We start from the raw sequence: 20,794 nt of genomic DNA, 5'->3' as shown, positions 1-20,794 counted from the left end.
ACTAGCATGTAAAATTCATAGAAAGAAGAAATATAAATGGTGAACAAACATTATGATGTTCAAGCTGAGAAATAAATAAGAAATGTAAATGAGAATAGTGATATAATAACTTTTTTGGCCATCAGTCTGCTAAGGAGTAACAAGAACAATAATACCTAGCATTTCTAAGGGTGTGAATGAAGTGGCACTCAACATACCTCAACACAATAAATGCCATATATAAAAAACCCATAGCTAACACCATCCTAAATTGGGAAAAATTGAGAACTTTTCCCCTAAGGTCAGGAATAAGATAAGGATGTCCACACTCTCATCACTTTTAATCATTATAGTACTGGAAGTCCTAGTCACAGCAATCAGACAACAAAAAGTAATAAAAAGTATCCAAAATCAGTAAGGAAGAAGTAAAACACTCAGTATTCACAAACAACGTGATACTTTATATAGAAAACCCTAAAGACTCCACCAAAAAACTGCGAGAACTGATAAAAAAAAAATTCACTGAAGTCACAGGATACAAAACCAACATACAGGAATCTATTGCATTTCTATACAGTACTTATAATGAAAACAGTAGAAAGAAATTAAGAAGACAACCCCATCACAACTGCACTCAAAATAATAACATACCTATGAATTAACCTCACCAAAGAGGTGAAAGTCTTGTACCCTGAAAACTATAAAACAGTGATGAAAGAAATTGAAGATGACATAAAGAAATGGAAAGACATTCCATACTCATGGACTGGAAGAACAAATATATTCAAAATGCCTATACTACCCAAAGCAATCTATATTAAATCTATAGATTTAATGCAATCCCTATCAAATACTAGCAGCTTTTTTCACAACTAGATGAATCAATCCTAAAATTTATATGGAAATTACAAAGACTCAGAATAGCCAAAGCAATTTTGGAAAAGCACAGCTGGAGGCATCACATCCTGGACTTCAAGTAATATTACAAAGCTGTAGTAATCAAAACAGTATGGTATTGGCATAAAAACAGGCACATAGATCAATGGAACAGAATAGAAAAACCAGAAATGAACCCACAACTATATGGTATGTTAACAAATAACAAGAATAACAAATAACAAGAAAGAATAACAAGAAAGAATAACAAAGAAAGAAAGAATAACAAGAAAGAATATCCAGTGGGAAATAACAAGAAAGAATAACAAGTGGGAAAAAGACAGTCTCTTCAACAAATTGTGTTGGGAAAACTAGACAGCTACATGGAAAAGAATGAAACCAGACCACTTTTTTACACCATACACAAAAATAATATGGATTAAATATCTAAATGTGAAACTTGAAATCATAAAAATCCTAGAAGAGAGCTCAGGCAGTAATGTGTCTGACATGGGCCATGGCAACATCTTCCTAGATATGTTTCCTACAGCAAGGGAAACAAAAATAAAAATAAACTATTAGGACTATGTAAAAATAAAAAGTTTCTGTACAGTGAAGGGAACAATCAACAAAACTCAAAGGCAACCTACAGAATGGGAGAAGATATTTGCAAATGAAATATTCAATAAAGGGTTAGTATCCAAAATATATAATGCACTTATACAACTCAACACCCAAAAACTAAATAATCCAATTTAAAAATGGGCAGAAGAAATGAACAGATATTTCTCCAAAGGAGAAGCCCAGATGGTCAAGAGACACATGAAAATATGCTCAACATTGTTTATCATCAGGGAAATGCAAATTAAAACTACAATGAGATGTCACCTCACCCTGTTAGAATGGCTAACATCAACAACACAAGAAACAAGTGTTGATGAGGATGTGGAGAAAAAGAACCCTCTTGCACTGGTTGGTGAGATTGCAAACTGGTGCAGTGACTCTGGAAATCAGTATCGAGGTTTCTCAAAAAGTTAAAAACTGCCCTATGATTCAGCAATCGCACTACTGGGTATTTCCCCAAAGAATTAAAAGAAACACTAATTCAAAAGGATACATGCAGCCCTATGTTTACTGCAGCATTATTTATAATAGTCAAATTATGGAAGTAGCCCAGGTGTGCATAGATAGGTATATGGATAAAGAAGCTGTGGTGTATATATGTACAATGGAATATTATTCAGCCATAAAAAAGAATGAACTCTTGCCATCTGCAACGAGGTGGATGAGAGTATAATATATATATATATAGAGAGAGAGAGAGAGAGTATATATATATATATATATATATAGAGAGAGAGAGAGAGAGAGAGAGAGTATAATGCTAAGTGAAATAAGTCAGAGAAAGACAAATACCACATGATTTCACTCATATGTGGAATTTAAGAAACAAAGTGAAGGAGCAAAGGAAAATAAAAGAGAGAAACAAGCCAAGAAATAGACTCCTAATATTGAGAACAAACTGGTGGTTGCCAGAATGGGGGTGGGTAGAGGGATGGCTCAAATAGGCGATGGGGATTAAGGAGTGCACTTGTGATGAGCACTGGGTGATATATGGGATAGCTAGCTGAATCACTATCTTGTACACCCGAAATGAATATAACATTGTATGTTAGCTATATTGGAATTAAAAAAAAAGACTCTGAGAGGGAGGAGAAATAGAATATATACTGTTATATGCAAAAATAATTTCTTAAAGGATTCAAAGAGTATTTACTGGTTATTTCTAGAGAGGGGATGAGTGAGTTGGCAGAAGGGGATGGACCTGCATAGGCAGGGAGGGGAACTTTACTCTTACACAATGACTTTGTGTACCATTTGAATTTTTGAACTGTGAACATATACAGCTTTTGTAATCAAAAAGAAACTAGGTTACACAAAATGTTTAAAAGATGACACCAAAGGTAGAAGCTACTGCAATTCATTATTCTGTACTTATTTTAATCTTCAGTTTGGAATTCTGGAAGGAACAGGAATGTTTCGAATCTGGCGGATCTGGCTTCGAATTCCAGCTGTTACCCATGCTGGTGAGTCTCTGATTTTTAATCAAACCATCTATAAATAGGGGATACTAATGCTTACCTTGCAAGGCTTTTATTAGGAGTAACTGTAATTTATGTAAAATGCCTAGGCACAATGCTTGGCACAAAGCTAAAGGGACACTATCATTATTATGAATAATGTTATGTCATGAAAAACATGACTTTTTCTATTTGAAACAAATCACCTTGGTTTTGATTACCACATCACTTTTTGAGTGATTCTTGCCCTTCATGTCTCAAATATTAATTGCTTTGGCAGAACGATACTATGTTTTTTCAGGTGACCATGTTAGTGACTTCTGAAGAACAACTGGCATGAGCAACTGGTAAGTAGCTGAGAATTTTTGCCTTGGTATATGATACCAATAATAACATATACATATAATAGAAAAAATGTGATGGTAGTAGATGTTGTACACAGTAAGAAAATGAGTACACAGATATTTAAACTATATATTAGGGCACTAATTAAAAAATTTGGAATTTCTGGAAGTCTAAAGAGCTGCAATGTAGGAAGTAATCCTGTAAGTCAACTAATACATCTCTAAAATGAACTGTGGAAAAAATAAAAGATTCTTATAAAGTCAGATATTCAACTTCAGTTTGTAGTAATCATTACTGCCAAAAGTTACTTCATCATCAGGCACAGCTCATAAGACTTGTTTAAAAACAATATACCCTCAAGAGTTTCATCAACTTAGAAAGACCCACCACAAAACCCCATGATAATAAAGGCTATCTTAAAAGCTCTCTTCAATGCAAAAACCTTCAAAGCTCAATGAAAACTGCTAGAAACTTTATTACCTGCTCAGGAAATAGAAACGACAACAGCAAGTGGATAATTATAATTGGATATATAATTTTATGGGAGTATAGAAATTATGTAGTAGCCTAAACAATTAGTTGGTTGAAGTCACTATTGGGATTGCATGAACTCCCAGCAGTCCTCAAGGAATTTATTGCATAGCACTTGAATAGCTAAACATTTATCAGAGAAACAACCATACTGTACCACAGCATGGAGGTATTAAAATTTCAGGCAATTGTAAGGTGAAAGAAAAAATCATCTTGCCTGAGTTAAAAGGAGAGAAGAGTTGAATTGGCACTGCTCCATGTGCATACCACTTAATTTAATGAATACTTAGATTTAGAAATGTATTCTAAGAGAACATTCTTAATGTCTACCTGGAACAAAAACCATTAATTTGTCCAATTTTATTTGTGCTCGCTTCGGCAGCACATATTCCAATTTTATTCAAAAATATATTCTCATTTATAAGTTTTGGGGTACATTTACCAAATAACCCTTTAAATTATATTGAATGTTAAGGCTAGAACTATTTATATAATAACATCTTAAGATTAGAACTGTTTACAATATTAATTTTATCTTCTGAGTGAAAGGAATACTGAGATTGTGTTACCTGCAAGTGCTCTTGGACCTGGCAATCTGTCATTGCCAGCTCCATCCTGCGGATAGACACAGCTGTAATTCATGCAGGTCAATAATGTGTCGATTTGAGATGTTCGGAGATCTTCTGGACAATACATGGGCAGGAATGCAACATCAATTGCGATCTCATGGTTCAGACCTGTATAGAAAAACCACACTTTGTTGAAAGTGGGTTAATACATGAAGTTAATGAGGCCTGGTTTGCTGGTTTGATCCTGAAATGTGCCAAACAGCCTCACACATATAAATGTACCGTTTCAGAGATAGGAACTAAACCCTTTGCTGTGCAAAACTTTATGAATACATGCAGCTGGTTGAAAGAGGAGACACTTGAGCAGTCTATCACCACTGCTGGATATAACAATCCAAAATATTTTACCAAAAACCAAAACCAAAAAAAACAAAACAAAACAAAAAACCCACAAAAATCACACACACACACAAAAAACCCAAAATGTTTTACCTACTGGTAGAAGGTTTAAATTTTAATATCCAGAGGATGGCCTGGTCACATAAATGAAGACATGTAGAACATTTTCTTGGTCATTATGTCAGGGACCATTACAGGACAGAATAATTCAGAGATGACTATTGGTTCCCTTATTATCATTTGAACTTAAGGATTTATGACTCAAGCAAAGCCAGGGATGGTAGTAACAAGGTCCCATTTGTCCTTAATTATACAATAAAAACTTCATTTACTCACCATTAGGGCTATAAAAGGTTGCAGTAGAAAAAGGGCTATGGGGGAACTATCAAAGTAGAGTACTGACCTGTGACTGTCATCTCTTTGCATGGGTCAATGTCAACTAGGGTGGATAAAAAAGACTTTGTAGGGGCACCTGGGTGGCTTAGTTGCTTAAGTGTCCAACTGTTGATTTCAGCTCAGGTCATGATCTCAGGGACCTGGAATCGAGTCCTGAATTGGACTCTGCACTCTGCAGGGAGTCAGGCCTGAGGGTTTGCATCCTCTCCCTCTGCCTTTTCCTGTGCTTGCATACTCTCTAAGATAAATAAATAAATCTTTAAAAAAAGACATTTTAGAGGCAAGGCTTTGAGCTGGGTATGAAAGGATGAACAGCATTTAAATAAACAGAGAGAGAGAAGGTATTTTAGGTGGGGCAGGGAGTAGCCAAAACTATAGATCAGAGTAAGGAGACCATTTTGAGTGAAAGAAGGGTAAACACACAGAACACAACTTGAAAACCCTATGAATTCTACCCAGTCACCCAAAACAGAAACCTGGAAGTTATATTTAATTCCTTCTTTTTGTTCTTCCCTGACATGTAGCCAGCAAGCGTCACAGATTCTATGACCTTAATAGCTCCTCTACTCATTGGGACAGCAAATCTTTACTGTGCATGGGTCAGTGATAGGTAAACAAACTCCTTCCTGTTAAGCTGTAAGCGGATCCAGAAATGCAAGTCCATTCTTTGCTTTTTATGGGCAAGTGACACTAAAATTCCACAGCTTTAATTTAACATACAATTAAGGGCTACTTAAAGGTTTTAAGGATTACTAAAATTTGGTATTCATCAACTATAATAGTCACGATATCTAGAATTTACTGAGGATTTCAATCTGGTATGAGAAGTATAACCACAATTGTATAAAGAAAAAAAAAAGAAGTATAACCACCTCATAACTCTTAGCTATGTTGGAAAATCCACGTGGAGTGCGCATGCTGGTATGTGATTTCCTTAATTCTAAGATCAAATCTAACTCTAAGATATACCATCAACTGAATAATAGTTTTAATAAAAAGGAAACTCTGCATTAAATGTGCCCATTGACTGTAAGATGCATTCCAACTAGCAAATGTAAAAAAAAAAAAAAAACAAAAAAAAAAAAACAAAAGAAAAAGAAAAGAAAGTATGCTTAGAATTGAGAAAATACCAGAAGGTGTAAATCCTGATATTCTCAGGAAGTTAGTTTGATTATCAGTGAGTCATTGATACTATTTTGAGTTATTTTCTAAATTATAAAATACTGTGAGGTTAGCTTCATCATTACTCACGAAATCTGTCATGAGTTCTTTGGTTAAAACTAGAGTTCAGGGTACAAATGTATAAGTAAACAGCCCTCAGGGCCTCCATACTTGCTGTTTCTGTGCCTACAATGTTCTTTCCTCGGATAACCAAATGGTTCCTTCACCCCCATCAGGATTCTGGTGAAATGTTGCTTTTTCTGGGAGACCTCCACTCTATTAAAATGTAATCCTTTTCAGGGTGTCTGTGTGACTCAGTCGGTTAAGCCTCTGACTCTTAATTTCAGCTCAGGTCATGATCTCAGGCATGAGATTGTGCCCCGCACTGGGCTCTGTGCTGGGCATGGAGCCTGCTTGAGATTCTCTCTCCTCCTCTCCTTCTGCCCCTTCCCCCCTTAAAAAAAAGATAAAACGTAATTCTTTTTTTTTTTTAAAGATTTTATTTATTTATTCATGAGAGACACAGAGAGAGGCAGAAGGAGAGGCAGAGGGAGAGGCAGGCTCCCTGCAGGGACCCTGATGTGGGACTCATTCCAGGTCAGGACCCTGGGGTTACGACCTGAGTCACCCAAGCATCCCTAATCCTTTTCTACTACATTATTCTCCAACCTCTTTCTTCTAGAACTTATTGTTATTTCTTTTATCAGCAAGCTCTCTCTCTCTCTCTCTTTTTTATAGCAAGCTCTCTTATTTGTTGTGTTCACTCATATAACCTCGTAACCTCAGGACCTAGAACAGTGCTGGGCACACATTAGGTGCTCAGTAAATATTTGTTAAATTGAGCAAATGAAAGTATGTTTGTGCATTCTTTACCTGTAATTTTCAAATACCTAGACTTTAAGACATCTATGCATTAAGTGTTCAAATATGAATTCATCTGTATTCCTGTTACCAAAGGAGATGAACATAAACATCCTCCCCACGATGTGCATACATATATATTTCAGTGGTGACTTACTGTTGATGAGTTACTTTAGTAAGTAACTTATACCTTACTATCTATCTAGGTAAATGTGATCATATATCTGGACTCATTCAAAATTATAGGAAAATATAAAATCAAACAAGTAAGCTCGTATTACTCTTTTGTAATGTGTATTATATGCAATTTATATATCTTCTTCCTCAACTCTTTGTGATTACTGAATTTCTTTTCCACTAAAAAGTGTGAAAGTTAGTGTATGTGTTTGCATTGGAAGGGAGGCATATAATCCCATAATGCATTGCATATGCCGTATTTTACTAAATCTAAGATGCCATTGAGAAAAATACTACCAACTGAACAAAAGCTTGACTTCAATTGTAAGATGCAGACTGATTTTCAAAGATGTTAAAATATGTGGGAAAAGGATGTCTTATGATGATGAAATCTGATAGTAGATACTCCAGGTTTTATGATTAAATTACAATTACTTTCATTATGCTATGAAATAAGGGACAGAATTAAGGTGTGGCAATAGCAATCTAGCTCTGGAACCCATATAATCCAGTGTACTGCTCTACTGAGATACGAGGTGGAGAAGCATCTTGGTGGGATAGGATATCCTAAGGATGTAGCTAGTGAGGGAACCAACAGTGGAAAAACTGCTACTCAGTCAATGGATCGAATAGGCTTCAACAAGGAAGGAGGCATATCTTATGGGTACAAATAATTGGTTCTGAGCCTGCAGGCAGGCTAGTACCAAGGAGGGGAGGAGTTATGTTGGCCTGTTTGGTTGCTTTAAAAAGGAGAAAAAAGTCAAGGTAAGTAAATCCTTATTATTTCAATATAAATACAGCACATTAAATTGCTTTGATGCTACAATTAACGCTATTAAAAATTTAAATTATCATTTAAATGCATATTGCAAAAAAGGAAAAGAACAAACCATATAAAAATTGGGGGTCTCTCTCTCTCTTGAATTCTAAGAGACAAAGTGGATAACCTTCAGAAGTTTACAAAAGGCTGGCTGAATTATGATCCTAATTGCTTAAGTCAAATGCAAATTGGAGAGGACTTCTTTTTATTTTTGTGTATATTTTTTTTATTGGAGTTCGATTTGCCAACATATAGTATAACACCCAGTACTCATCCTGTCAAGTGCCCCCCTCAGTGCCTGTAACCCAGTCACCCCATCCCTCCGCCCACCTTCTCTTCCACTACCCTTTGTTCGTTTCCCAGAGTTAGGAGTCTCTCATGTTCTGTCGCCCTCGAAGAGAGGACTCCTAAGCTTTGATTGACTCACAGCATTTCATGGGTAACTAAATCAGTGTTAACTGGGCCAATGATATACTAATACCATCTAGAAGTTCAATCTAGGTTTTGAAAACTTTTCTTATATTTAAAGGAGGAATAATTCTTAAAATTGGGAGAGACAGAACCAATAGATTTTGTAACTGGGCCTAAAGGCACTGAAAATTTAGTTTGTTACCTCTTTCCAGTATCTTCTTTGTGAAATGTGTGTTATTTCATTATAAGCAATGGACTGAGGTTTTAGCACTTACTAAAAATATCTATTTATTTGAAGCAAGTGAGATGCGTAGCAAGGATTTTAATATAAGAATCAGCATTTCTGGAATAGGTTTCTGATGTTGCAACAGTACCCAACTGGTTGTTGGAAGCCATTAGAACTGTAAGAAGGAAGATTAATAATTCAATGTTTTCAATAATGATTCACCCTAGACCAGTCAGATAATGATTATAACAAGGTTGTGGTGTGAATAACATTTCTGGCTTCCAGAATGAGACACTTCAAAATTACTGGGTCCTCTAGAGATCAGCAAGATATTGCAGAGAGATAATCAATTACTGGAAGATAGTATCAATGTAGGTGGACAATCTTCATGTTGGAAGAATTTTAAATATCATATTGATTTATCTGCCTGGATTGGTTTAGCTAGTTTTATCTAAAAACAGAGGTCTAGGACAGGGGTCAGCATTTATGACCTGGGGGTCAAATCTAGCTTGTACCTGGTTTTAAACAACCCCTGAAGTAAGAATGTTTTTTTTTTTTACATCTTAAATCTTTGAAAAAAATCAGAAGAATATTTTGTGACCTGTGAAAATTATAAGCAATTCAAATTTCAGTGTCTTTTATTCTTTTATTTTTTTCAGTGTCTTTTAAATAAAGTTTTATCCAAACAGAGCCATACACGTTCATTTATATATTGTCTATGGCAGTTTTCACACAAAAACAGCAGAAATACTAGTTGGGACAGATACTGTATGGCCTGCAAAGCCTCAAACATCTACTACTTGGCCCTTACAGAATAAGTGTACCCCCTTATATAGAACACACATAAGGTTGTCTTTTGGTTTTAAGATTATATCTTTTAACAAATAGTACATTATTAGGAGATGTAATGGTCTTTTTTGAGTTCATTGCTCATGCCTTGCTTACAATGGCTAGGCCATTTGTCTGATCTCATAATACAATTTACATTTCATACTTTCACAAAAGGTATAAGTTCACTACTTTCACATTTGATATTTACCACTTATTTATTTATTTTAAATTTTATTTATATATTCATGAGTGTCAGAGGGAGGTGGCAGAGACACAGGCAGAGGGAGAATCAGGCTCCATGCAGGGAGCCTGACATGGGACTCTATCCTGGGATTCCAGGATCATGCCCCAGGTGGAAGGCAGGTGCTAAACCACTGCGCCACGGGGGCTGCCCTATTTACCACTTATTTTAATCAAAATCTGAGAATATCTATACTTCGAGTCCTATTAAGAGAGTAGTATTTCTTAATCTTAATTCTACTTCTACATACCTGGCAAGCAGGACACATTCCTTGTCATTGGTTCTGGTCTAGCAATAAGTCTCCCTTAGAAAGTTAAGGGACACTGAATAGGCTGCTTCTCTGGAGTGTACCAGAATTTTAAGGAGTGTGGCAAGATCTCCCTCAAGTGATTTTGATAGGCTACCCCCTCCCATCAAGGTTCTATAAGAATCAATGGATCAGCACTAGGTATTGTATGTAAGTGATGAATTGCTGAATACTACTCCTGAAACTAATTATTACACTATATGTCATGTAACTAGAATTTAAATAAAAACCTGAAATAGAAAAAAAAGAATCAATGGATCAGTACCATTTATTTTAGTTCTCTAGAGTTCATTTGTATATTATATTAAGTTAAACCATTAGCTAAATACTTGGATTATGTGATAATTAAGGTGAAAATATACTCCTTTACAGAAATGTTACCAAGATTTGACTAATTATTATACTGATTGTATAAGTTTGATGCAAGAATCAATTATCTGAAGAGCATTTCCATATAGTTAAAAAAGAAAACTATAGTTGAAGATACCAACCCACTTTTATTCTATGCTACTTGCACAATAGTTTCATATGGTAAAATCAGATTTGAGTTTTGATAAAGGAAAAAATAAAAGGCTTCCTTTACATGAATGTTTGTTTTCTCTGCAATAGAAGATATGTTTAGAGACTCAAGAGACATGATTTCTAATCATGGCCTGGGTTCTACCTAGCCAGGGTGTAGGAATAGATGATATCCAAACTTCTTTTAACTTTAAAATTAAATACCTCATCAGGAAAAAAGTCCCCTTCTTTCTTTCTGACAGAAAGTTCACCAAAAATTACGGCCAAATGGTAACTAGTTATTTGCAAGTACCTATTAACACATACTTTTTGTTTCCTTGTAAATGTTCTATTTTGTTTTATCCATCTGTGGCTTAGTTTTCACTGTTTTTATCCCTGTAAATCATCTTAAGTCTTTGAAAATAGGACATAAAACAGCAAAATTCTAATGTGCACCAGAGCTGGTTGGGCAGAATGACATATTTGTCCTCTTCACATTTGATTCTTGCTTTTAAGTGATATAAAGAGACCAAGTAATGCAGTCTAGTAAAAGAAGCATTTGAAACTTAAGTCTGACATGTATAACAGTCCGTAGAAATTCAGTTTTCATAGAGTGTATACATACACACAATCACACATATGTACATACTTACATGTGAGGAGGCAAGGAAGAGGGAGTGGGAGAGAGTAAAAAGGAAGAGGGTATCCTGATAAAGGTCAACATAATTCATTCCAGTACTGTAGATATAAAAATCTATGAAATGAATTCTTTCATAGAAATTTTTTTCATAGAAAATTATGAATTTTCTTTCATAAATTAATTTGCTAATGACTTTTCCTCATTCTTTTAATTTAAGGTAACAAGACCTTTCTTTTAGACATAAATACAAATAAAAAAATTTTCCTTGACTCTGAGAATAGCTCATTTTGGCTAAGATTTTCTTTTAGAATTAATTTTTTGTGTACTTTTCATTCATTGGAAACAAATATAAAATTAAATACAAGTTTAAAAAATGTGTTGACTTTCCTTAAGTTTGTATTTAAATTCTAATTAGTGCACATACAGTGTATTGTTAGTTTCAGGTGCACAATATAGTGATTCAGCACTTCCATATAACATCGGGCGGCTCATCGCAGCAAGTGCCCTCTTTCATCCCCATTACCTATTTAAACCAGCCCCCTACCCATCTCCCCTCTGGTGAACCATCAGGTTGTTCTCTTTAAAAAATGTGCTGACTTTTAAATTTCTCTAAGTCCTATAGTCACTTCTCAGTTTTGAACAACCCGCGAAAATCAGTTTATTTTCCCTTACAGACCAGGGAAGTTTTTTATCTTCTTTCTGTTACAACCTTAGTTGAGAATTTTAGTTTTTTAGGGGCTAAATAGACTTCTGTTCATAGGAGCTTCTCTTGTTTAGTATCCCTTTTCTCTTTAACCCACATTTTACCTCTCAACAGTTCAGATGCACTGAGAAAGAGGCAGAAAACATGAGCAAAAAAGTGGTGCCTAAAGAAATACAAAATCAATTTTAGAAGTAGTCATGTGGTCAGGGGTAAGGAAAGTTACCCTGGTTCCCATTCTTCTTGGCCCAAAAACTTTTCCAGGACTTGCCGATGTTAAAAGCGTACAGAGCTTAATGTATTCCAGAACTACTGCTCCATTTCTCGATTGGCTTGAGCTAAATAAATATATTTTTGGGGGGTGGGGAGCTTAATTTTTTCAAGCAAAATAGTATCATATATATTGAAAATATATTAAGTTAATAATATTCAAAGAAAAGAACACTTCACTTACCTAGGATGGTCACTTCAAAATGCCCAAGGCTTCGGGCGCTCTTAAAGTCATCAAGTTTTGGGGGCCTTCCCTCCGGTGGTATGTATTTTGCAGGCTGAGAATTAAACTGCTCAGTAAGAAACTTTCTCTGCTCAAAAATAAACTTCCGTGGGATACTTTCAGGATAAACATGGCTGTAATGCAGGTGATCTATTAAGCCAAACTTTTTCTCTCTCCATAGCTGGCTTTCCCACCTATCGCTTATAGTTTTTCTGGCTTTCCCTATGGTACTAGTGCTTGCGCTTTCTCGACCTGTTAAAGACACAATGAGACACAATGAGGACCTGTAAACTAACCAAATCAAGTCATTCAGTACAAAAAAAAAGCACAGATTAATGAGGAATAGTTTAACTTTAAAAATCAAACGACCACATATAAAATGTAAATTGAATGTCCAAGAACATGAGAGACACCTAACTCTGGGAAACGAACAAGGGGTGGTGGAAAGGGAGGTGGGTGGGCGGTTGGGGTGACTGGGTGACGGGCACTGAGGGGGGCACTTGATGGGATGAGCACTGGGTGTTATGCTATATGTTGGCAAACTGAACTCCAATAAAAAAAACTAAACATCATTAATTATATGCATTCAATGTAATTAGACTAAAATACTCCAGTGGGAAAATATAGCCTGAAAAATAATGATATATTGACGTCAAACAAATTATGATAAATATAATTACACAGAAAGATAAAAAGTAATAGGATGGAAAAAGACACAATATTCAAACATAAACAAAAGGTATAGCTATACTAATATCAGGCAAAGTTTACAATAAAGCAGGAATATTTTTAGAGATAAAAAGAGACTTTTTAGGGATTTTATTTATTTCTTCATGAGACACAGTGACAGAGAGAGAGGCAGAGACATAGACAGAGGGAGAGGCAGGCTCCTCACAGAGAGCCCAATGCAGGATTCAATCCCAGACTTGGGATCACGCCCTGAGCCTAAGGCAGATGCTCAACCACTGAGCCACCCAGGCGTCCCAAAAAGAGGCATTTTTTTAATGTTATAAGAGATAACCAGGAAGTTATAGAAGCTCTAAAATTCTATACTGACAGTCCTCACTTTATATGCACAAGTTCCCGTATGCACAAATGTCAATTATCATAATTTAGTTATAGAACACCAGAGTCCCAATGATATGATCTAAATTTCAGTTAGCACAATATATTAATTGTAAGTGCAAGAAGTGCAAACTTCACTAATAGTCTTTCAATCCACAAATCACTATGATCAGTGACCAATCAGTTCTTTCAAAGTCATGGTGTATCTGTTACTCAGTTCATGCAGAGATGAGAAAGTGTGTAGTTGTGTTGCCTCTTTGCTTCTCAGCAATAAACCTACATGACATTTTACAAAAATGGATCATTGAAAGGGGGAATTGGCTAAAAAGGATGAAAGTGTCAAAAAGAAACAAAGTGATAACGTTGGAGGAGAAATGTGAATTAAAGATAAATAGAATTCTAGAAGAAAAAGCTGATGGTGGGAATTCCAATCCTGCTGCCAATTTGAGGGACTTTAGATATGCAGCCAAAGGAACCTACTGAAAGTGAAATTATCAACATAAATGAGAAAAGTGGTTGTGACAAATAGGATGAAGATGTCCTGGAGGAGGTGATGCCAAGAAAAAAATTCACATTAAGAGAACTCTCAGAGATATTTCATAACATTGAAAGTGCAAAGGATAAAATGTTGGAAGCTGATCCAAACTTAGAAAGGAATATAACAATTCACAAAGGCAAAGGCATAGAAAAACGACTTGCTTCGTAATGTAAGTCATGTGATGAAAAAAAAAAAAGGCAAATGCTGTTCAAACTACTGTTGGTAACATTTTTACAATGAAAGGAAAAACTTTAATTCTCTATGTTTCTAATGTTTTATATTATAATGAACTAAATAAATATCAGTTTATTATTTGCAAAAATAAATGAACTCCAATAAAAAAATAAATGATTTAAAAAGTAAATTGAATGTCCAAAAGGTAATTCTTATTGAAGTGAAGAGAGGACTACATTCATTTTCAAAATAAGCTTTTCCTCTAAAATATTAAAAATAGATATTATTTTTCTGTGTTGCTGGAATTATTAAGATTTGTAATTACCTTCCTTATACTTTTTTCTGTATTTTCCAGACTCCCTTAAATAAACATATATTCCTTTTATATTCAGTGACAAATTCAAGTTAATTCAAATTCATAATTGTTAGTCATGGGACCACCTCTCACCATTGGTGGAATTTAAGCTTCTGATAAAATTTTGTTAATCTTCGCTAAAAGTAGCCTGAACAGATACAAAATACAGTCTATTTCATTGATATAACTCTCCTTCAAGAAGACCTCTTCAATTTTTGTTTTTTGTTTTTCTTTAAAGATTATTTATTTATTTATTCATTAGAGACAGAGAGAGAGAGAGAGAGGCAGAGACACAGGCAGAGGGAGAAGCAGGCTCCATGCAGGGAGCCCGATGTGGGACTCAATCCTGGGATCACGCCCTGGGCCAAAGGCAGGCACTAAACCGCTGAGCCACCCAGGAATCCCCCCTCTTCAATTTTTGATTAGTTTTTTATCATCAAGTCAATTTATCACTTATGTACAGTTTATCTAACACATTTATTTTCTGAAGCAGAATATAATTTCTTCCCTACACATTATGACATTTATTCATTCAGCAAATAATTACTGAACATTTGTTATATATATTCCAGACACTGTGCTAAGGAATTTGGTAAAATAATATTTTAATTGAATAATATGCCCTGAGAACTGAAGACACATGGCAGAATCAGAAAAAAATAGATTTTGGAACAAGACTCTCATGTTGTCAGTTCTGCTAGCTGAGACAAACTGACAGCACCTCTGTTTCAGAGTTTACCAAGGTTGCTAAATTGTTTCCTTGCACGTGGTATATGCCTTGGTGTTTATTATTATCCTAGCATTAAAAAAACTTTGCTAAGACTGAAGGGGATTTCAACAGCAAAGATTCAATGTGGTTAATATACCACTCCTGCTTTTAAAACATACCTTATTCCCAGACTACTTTCTTAGTTTTTTAAACCTAGCCAGAAACTTACTAAAAATTTCTTATGGGGTAAAGTACTAGACTGAGTTGTAAGAGATGATGAAGTTTAATATATACTTCTTACTCACCAAAAATTCAAAATAATGCAATATTACAAAAGAGTTTAGTTCAAAATTCAGTTGATGAACACACTTAAATTCTATGATAATGCTTGATAACAAAAATAAGAAATGTGATGACACATGAAAAAGAATGGTATCAATCAGAGCCAAGAGGAAAACTCAGTTAATAGTATTAAACTGAGAACTGTAGAATGATTTAATCTTTTTTTATCTTCTTTTTTTCCTTGTTTATCTTCTAAAACAAATCTCCATTCCCCAAACTAGTAAAAGCACTTAATTAGAACAAGTAGCTCTTACAATGACTCAAGTTATAGTGAACATTCCTGACTTACTTGTTCTAAAAGAACATGCAAAGGAAAGTTATAAGCTATTCCAATTTTTTAAAAACTAAGTTATTATACCTACCTTACTGGAAAAATCTTCTATGACTGACCCTGTCAGGAATAAGTCAGAATATCTGCTATGCTTTGAGTGTTCTTATCAAGGACTGGCAAGGTACAAATGTTTATTTGAAAAATTCCTCTGAAAATACCCTGATTACATGTTCACAATTACTACAAATGGGCATGAATTCAATACAAGAGATATTGTCAGTCATTGTTAGTGAACAACAAGATTTCAAAGGCAATAATTAGGAGACATATATACATCTAGAGTTTAGGTTTTTCTAAAAATATGATGGAAAATTATGAACTGGAATTCTTTTATTTTTAGTTGAATACTACTAAAATTATAATATAAGACACATTATGTTTTTAAGCCTAATGCACAACAAAGATACAGGTTAATTACCTAGCAAAATTATGGGCTTGTTGGTATGTATATATGCACATACATATATATGATTACATAATTATAATAACTTATTTTAATGATTCATTTTACCCAATTTCTGGTGAGAAGAGACATGTTTAGTGGGGAAAATCTTCAGTAGAAGATCACATTAAGGTTATGAGGTAAAAAAAAACATATAAATGTATGTATGTAGGAATGGTGATTTTGTTTCTTCACAAAATCTACTCTGAGAATTTTGTTATATGGATAAAAGTGATGGTCAGGGATGTATGGAAGCATTTGGGAGGGTGAGGAGTTATTTTCTTTGCCTCTTCCTCCCCTTGCATCCACTCACTCCATCTTGGTGCAAGATCTACAAGGCTAGAAAAGAACAGGGTATTTTTCACTCAGTAGCAAGTATAAAATACAGTTTTAAAAAAAGTGTGTAAGTCAGAGGCTACCTGTAATGTTTTGTGATCTCAACAATACTGTTACTGTCATACTCAACAGTGAAAAATTGAAAGCATTTTCTCTAAGATCAGGAATAAGACAAAGATATCCTCTGTCATCACTGTTCTTCAATAGAGTATTGGGAGTTCTAACCACAGCAATAAAGCAAGAAAATAAATATATATAAATATATATATTATATATATAAATATATATATTATATATATATATTCCTAAAAAACACCTTTTACACTAAAAACACCTTTTACAACTAAAAAACAAATTCAGTAAAGATGCAGTATACAAAATCAAAATACAGAAATGTGTGTTATTTCTATACACTAATAACTATCAGAAAGAGAATTTAAGAAAGCAATCCCATTTACAACTGTACTGAAAAGAATAAAATAAAATACCAAACATAAATTTAACCAAGGCTGTGAAAGAACTGTACTATTAGACACTGATGAAAGCAACTGAAGATGACACAAACAAAGGGAAAGATATTCTGTGTTCATGGACTAGAAAAATTAATATTGTTAAAATGTCCATACTACTCAAAGCAATCTACAGATTCAGTGCAATCTCCATCGAAATCCCAATGGAATTTTCCACAGAACTAGAACAAGTAATTCTAAAATCTGTATGGAACCACTAAAGACCTCAAACAGCCAGGGCAATCTTTAGAAAGAATAACAAAGTTAGAGATATCATACTGGCAGATTTCTAAATATACTGCAAAGCTATATAGTAATGTAAGCAGTATGATACTGGCATAAAAACAGGCCCACAGATCAATGGAATAGAACTGAGAGCCCAGAAAGAAACTCACACATATATGGACAATTCTTTTATGACAAAGAAGCTGAGAACACACAATGGAGAAAGGACAGTTGTTCAATAAATGGTGCTGAGAAAACTGGATAGCCACATGCAAAAAAGATGAGACTAACCACTAACTTATACCATACTCAAAAATTAACTCAAGGGACACCTGGATGGCTCAGTGGTAGGGCGCCTGCCTTCGGTTCAGGTCGTGATCCTGGGATCGGGGATCGAGTCCCACATTGGACTCCCTGCAGGGAGCCTGCTTCTCCCTCTGCCTGTGTCTCTGCCTCTCTCTCTGTGTGTCTCTCATGAATAAATAAATCTTTAAAAAAATTACCTCAAACTGCATTAAAGACATGGATGTAAGACCTGAAACCATAAAATTCCTAGAATAATACATAGGCAGTAAGCTCCTAAGGCACTAAGACATCAGACTTAGAGATGTGTTTCTGAATCTGACTCCAAAGGCAAGGGAAACAAAACAAAACAAAAATGGGATTATATCATACTAAAAAGTTTTTGCATAGCAAAGGAAACAAACCATCATTAAAACAAATGGCAACCCTGTCAATGGGAGGAGATATTTGCATATATCTGATAAGGGATTAATATCTAAAATACAGAAAGAACTCCTACAACTCAACAATTAAAAAAAACCTGATTAACAAAAGGGCAGAGGATCTAAATAGATATTTTTCTAAAGAAGACCTATAGACGGCCAACAGGCACATGAAAAGAAGCTCAACATCACTAATTATTAGGAAAATACAAATCTAAAGCACAACAAAATATCACCTTATACCTGTGAGAATGGCTATTATCAAAAAGACAAGAAATAACTATTGGAGAGGATGTGGGGAGAAGGGAGGCCTCATACACTGTTGATGGCAATATAAATTAGTGTAGCTGGTAGGGAAAAAGCATGGAGGTTGTTTTGTTTTTAAATTAAGAATAGATTTACCATATAGATCTAACTGTTCCACTTCTGGGTACTTATCCAAAGAATACAAAAACACTAACTTGAAAAGATACATACATCCTTATCTTCATTGTCACATCATTTACAATAGCTCCAATAAACATCTTAGAGCATGTCCCTTGTGTACCCAACACATAGGTCAGAGGGTATAACATATTTGGTATTGTCAAATTATTCTCAAAAGTAGTAGTATCATATTTATATAAGAAAGAGGAGCATGACTCATTCTCTCTCTTTGAAATACAAACATATCTGCTTATATTATAAAACAAACAATGGAAAAATATATGATAGGGTAAATTAAAAAGTCACCTACAGTGGGCAAGAAGGACAGGTGAAAGGAGCAGGGATAAAAGCTAAATTTCTTTAAATATATATTCTTTTTCTATATTTGACTATTGAACCATGGAAATAATTTAGAAAATTAAGTGTTTATTTAAAGAAAGTAATAAAAGAAATGAACCTAAGCATCAAAATAAAAGGAATGAACCTAAATGTGTATCGAGTGGATAGTATAACCATACAAAGAGAAATAACACAAGTGGCTTTAAAGAATAATAATTAATGTATTCCTAGTGGGCATACTGCAAAACAAACTAACAAAATAAACCTTAATTATTTATAGTAATATTGTGGATGCAAATGTTGAAGTGATTATTCTGAAACTGTTTTTATATGTGGTGAGTGAATGCAAACAAATTATATAATATTCTGATCCTGTAATTTCCAGGGCCTTCAGAACCAGGATTCTTGGGAGTGGAAAAATGCCTCTTCTATCTTTATCTCCGAAGTCAAAATTCTGTAGTTGAGAATGTGAATTGAAAATATAAAAATGAAATCATAAGATATTTTGTCTTAACTAAGCAACCAACCAGTCAGCTGAGTACATTTTCTAGTTCTGTCCACTGCAAAGGCCTAGAAATAATAACTAGACCAGTATCAATCGACACCCATAATGCCTAAATACCAGAGCTCTGTGGAGAAATAGCTGATTCCATGTCTGTAGCAGAAAATGTTCACAATGAGCATGGATATACTTTGTCAAACCAGGTATCAAAAAGCTATTGCAAACCATTAGAATTATATCAAAAGGATTCATAAGGAAATTTCAAGTTTCCTACTAGCCAAAGATGAGATAGCGTGACAATAATGAGGTTGGTAATTACAATGGAAAAACACATCAAATATACTTAAATCCATGAGTTCATAACATTATGAAAAATACCTAAAACAAACAAGTAATTGGTGATTTGGAAAATTCTAGGGATCCAATTTCAATTTTAAAAATTGATAAAGAGAAAGAATCAAGCATCTATTCTGCTTTTCCTCAATGAACTGTATATCTTATTAACCAAATAATAAATCAGAAGAAATTTCTCCTTATAAAGGTGTTTCAGCTACTAAATGAAGAAGGAATGATAGAATTAGGTCATGACCAATTTGCAGTGTCTTATGAATTAATGGACCTAAGCATTTATTATCAGCAGCCACCAACAATATCAAGAAACAACAAAACTTTATGATTTGGCCAAAATGGTAGAATAGGCAACTGAAAGCTCCCATCCCCCACCCCCCCAGAAACATTAAAAGATATGCAGAAACTGTCGGAAATGACCTCCTTGTCAGAAATCTAGAAACAATTCAAAGTTTACAGCAACAAAGCGAAGGCTGAATCAAGAAGTAGGAAAACTTTACGGCATTTTTACTTGCCTTTGTCCCCCCTCTCCCCAGCAAGGTTGCCTTTGAAGAAGGCAACCTGCATTCCTAGTATGGGACCCTAGTTCTAGGTTCTAGAGGGAGCAGAGCAGATACTATTCACAAATTTTTGTGGAGGTCTGTTCTAACCTCTCTGGAAGTTTTCTAAAGGACTGATACAAGACTCCTGTCTCTGTTCCACCTCATTTGGAACTCAAGCAGGCTGGAATAGCATTGGTCGTTGCTGCAAAACATTAGAAGGTAGACAAACAACCCAAAGACATCTGGGGCATTAGATTACAGTTGAGACATAAATGCCCTAAGGCCAGACAGGAAAAGCCAGGGGCAAAAGTTCTGTTGAGAAATTGATGTATTCAAAAGCATTC

At 34.7% G+C, this 20,794-nt stretch overlaps 1 protein-coding gene and 1 long non-coding RNA gene across 3 annotated transcripts in view; one reads left to right on the top strand and one right to left on the bottom strand.

Moving 5' to 3' along the window:
* RADX (RPA1 related single stranded DNA binding protein, X-linked) overlaps positions 1–20,794 on the bottom strand; it is an 88,892-nt gene that overhangs the window by 6,609 nt on the left and 61,489 nt on the right. For both annotated transcript variants that reach the window (XM_025431534.3, XM_025431535.3), the window contains exons 12-13: positions 12,504–12,794; positions 4,382–4,549 (exon numbers count right to left, since the gene is read on the bottom strand). In XM_025431534.3, coding sequence (XP_025287319.1) covers positions 4,382–4,549; positions 12,504–12,794 — 459 coding nt within the window. The remainder of the gene's footprint in view (positions 1–4,381; positions 4,550–12,503; positions 12,795–20,794) is intronic.
* On the top strand, positions 2,862–19,532 carry LOC112649301 (uncharacterized). The gene is made up of 3 exons (XR_003129530.3): positions 2,862–2,942; positions 3,238–3,283; positions 19,444–19,532. It is a non-coding gene; the product is annotated as an uncharacterized LOC112649301 (long non-coding RNA).

This window comes from Canis lupus, chromosome X (genome assembly GCF_003254725.2).
Source record: "Canis lupus dingo isolate Sandy chromosome X, ASM325472v2, whole genome shotgun sequence".
Classification (NCBI taxonomy): domain Eukaryota; kingdom Metazoa; phylum Chordata; class Mammalia; order Carnivora; family Canidae; genus Canis; species Canis lupus.
The sequence above is the reverse complement of the archived record's forward strand: the minus strand, read 5'-3'. Positions and strand labels throughout refer to the sequence as shown.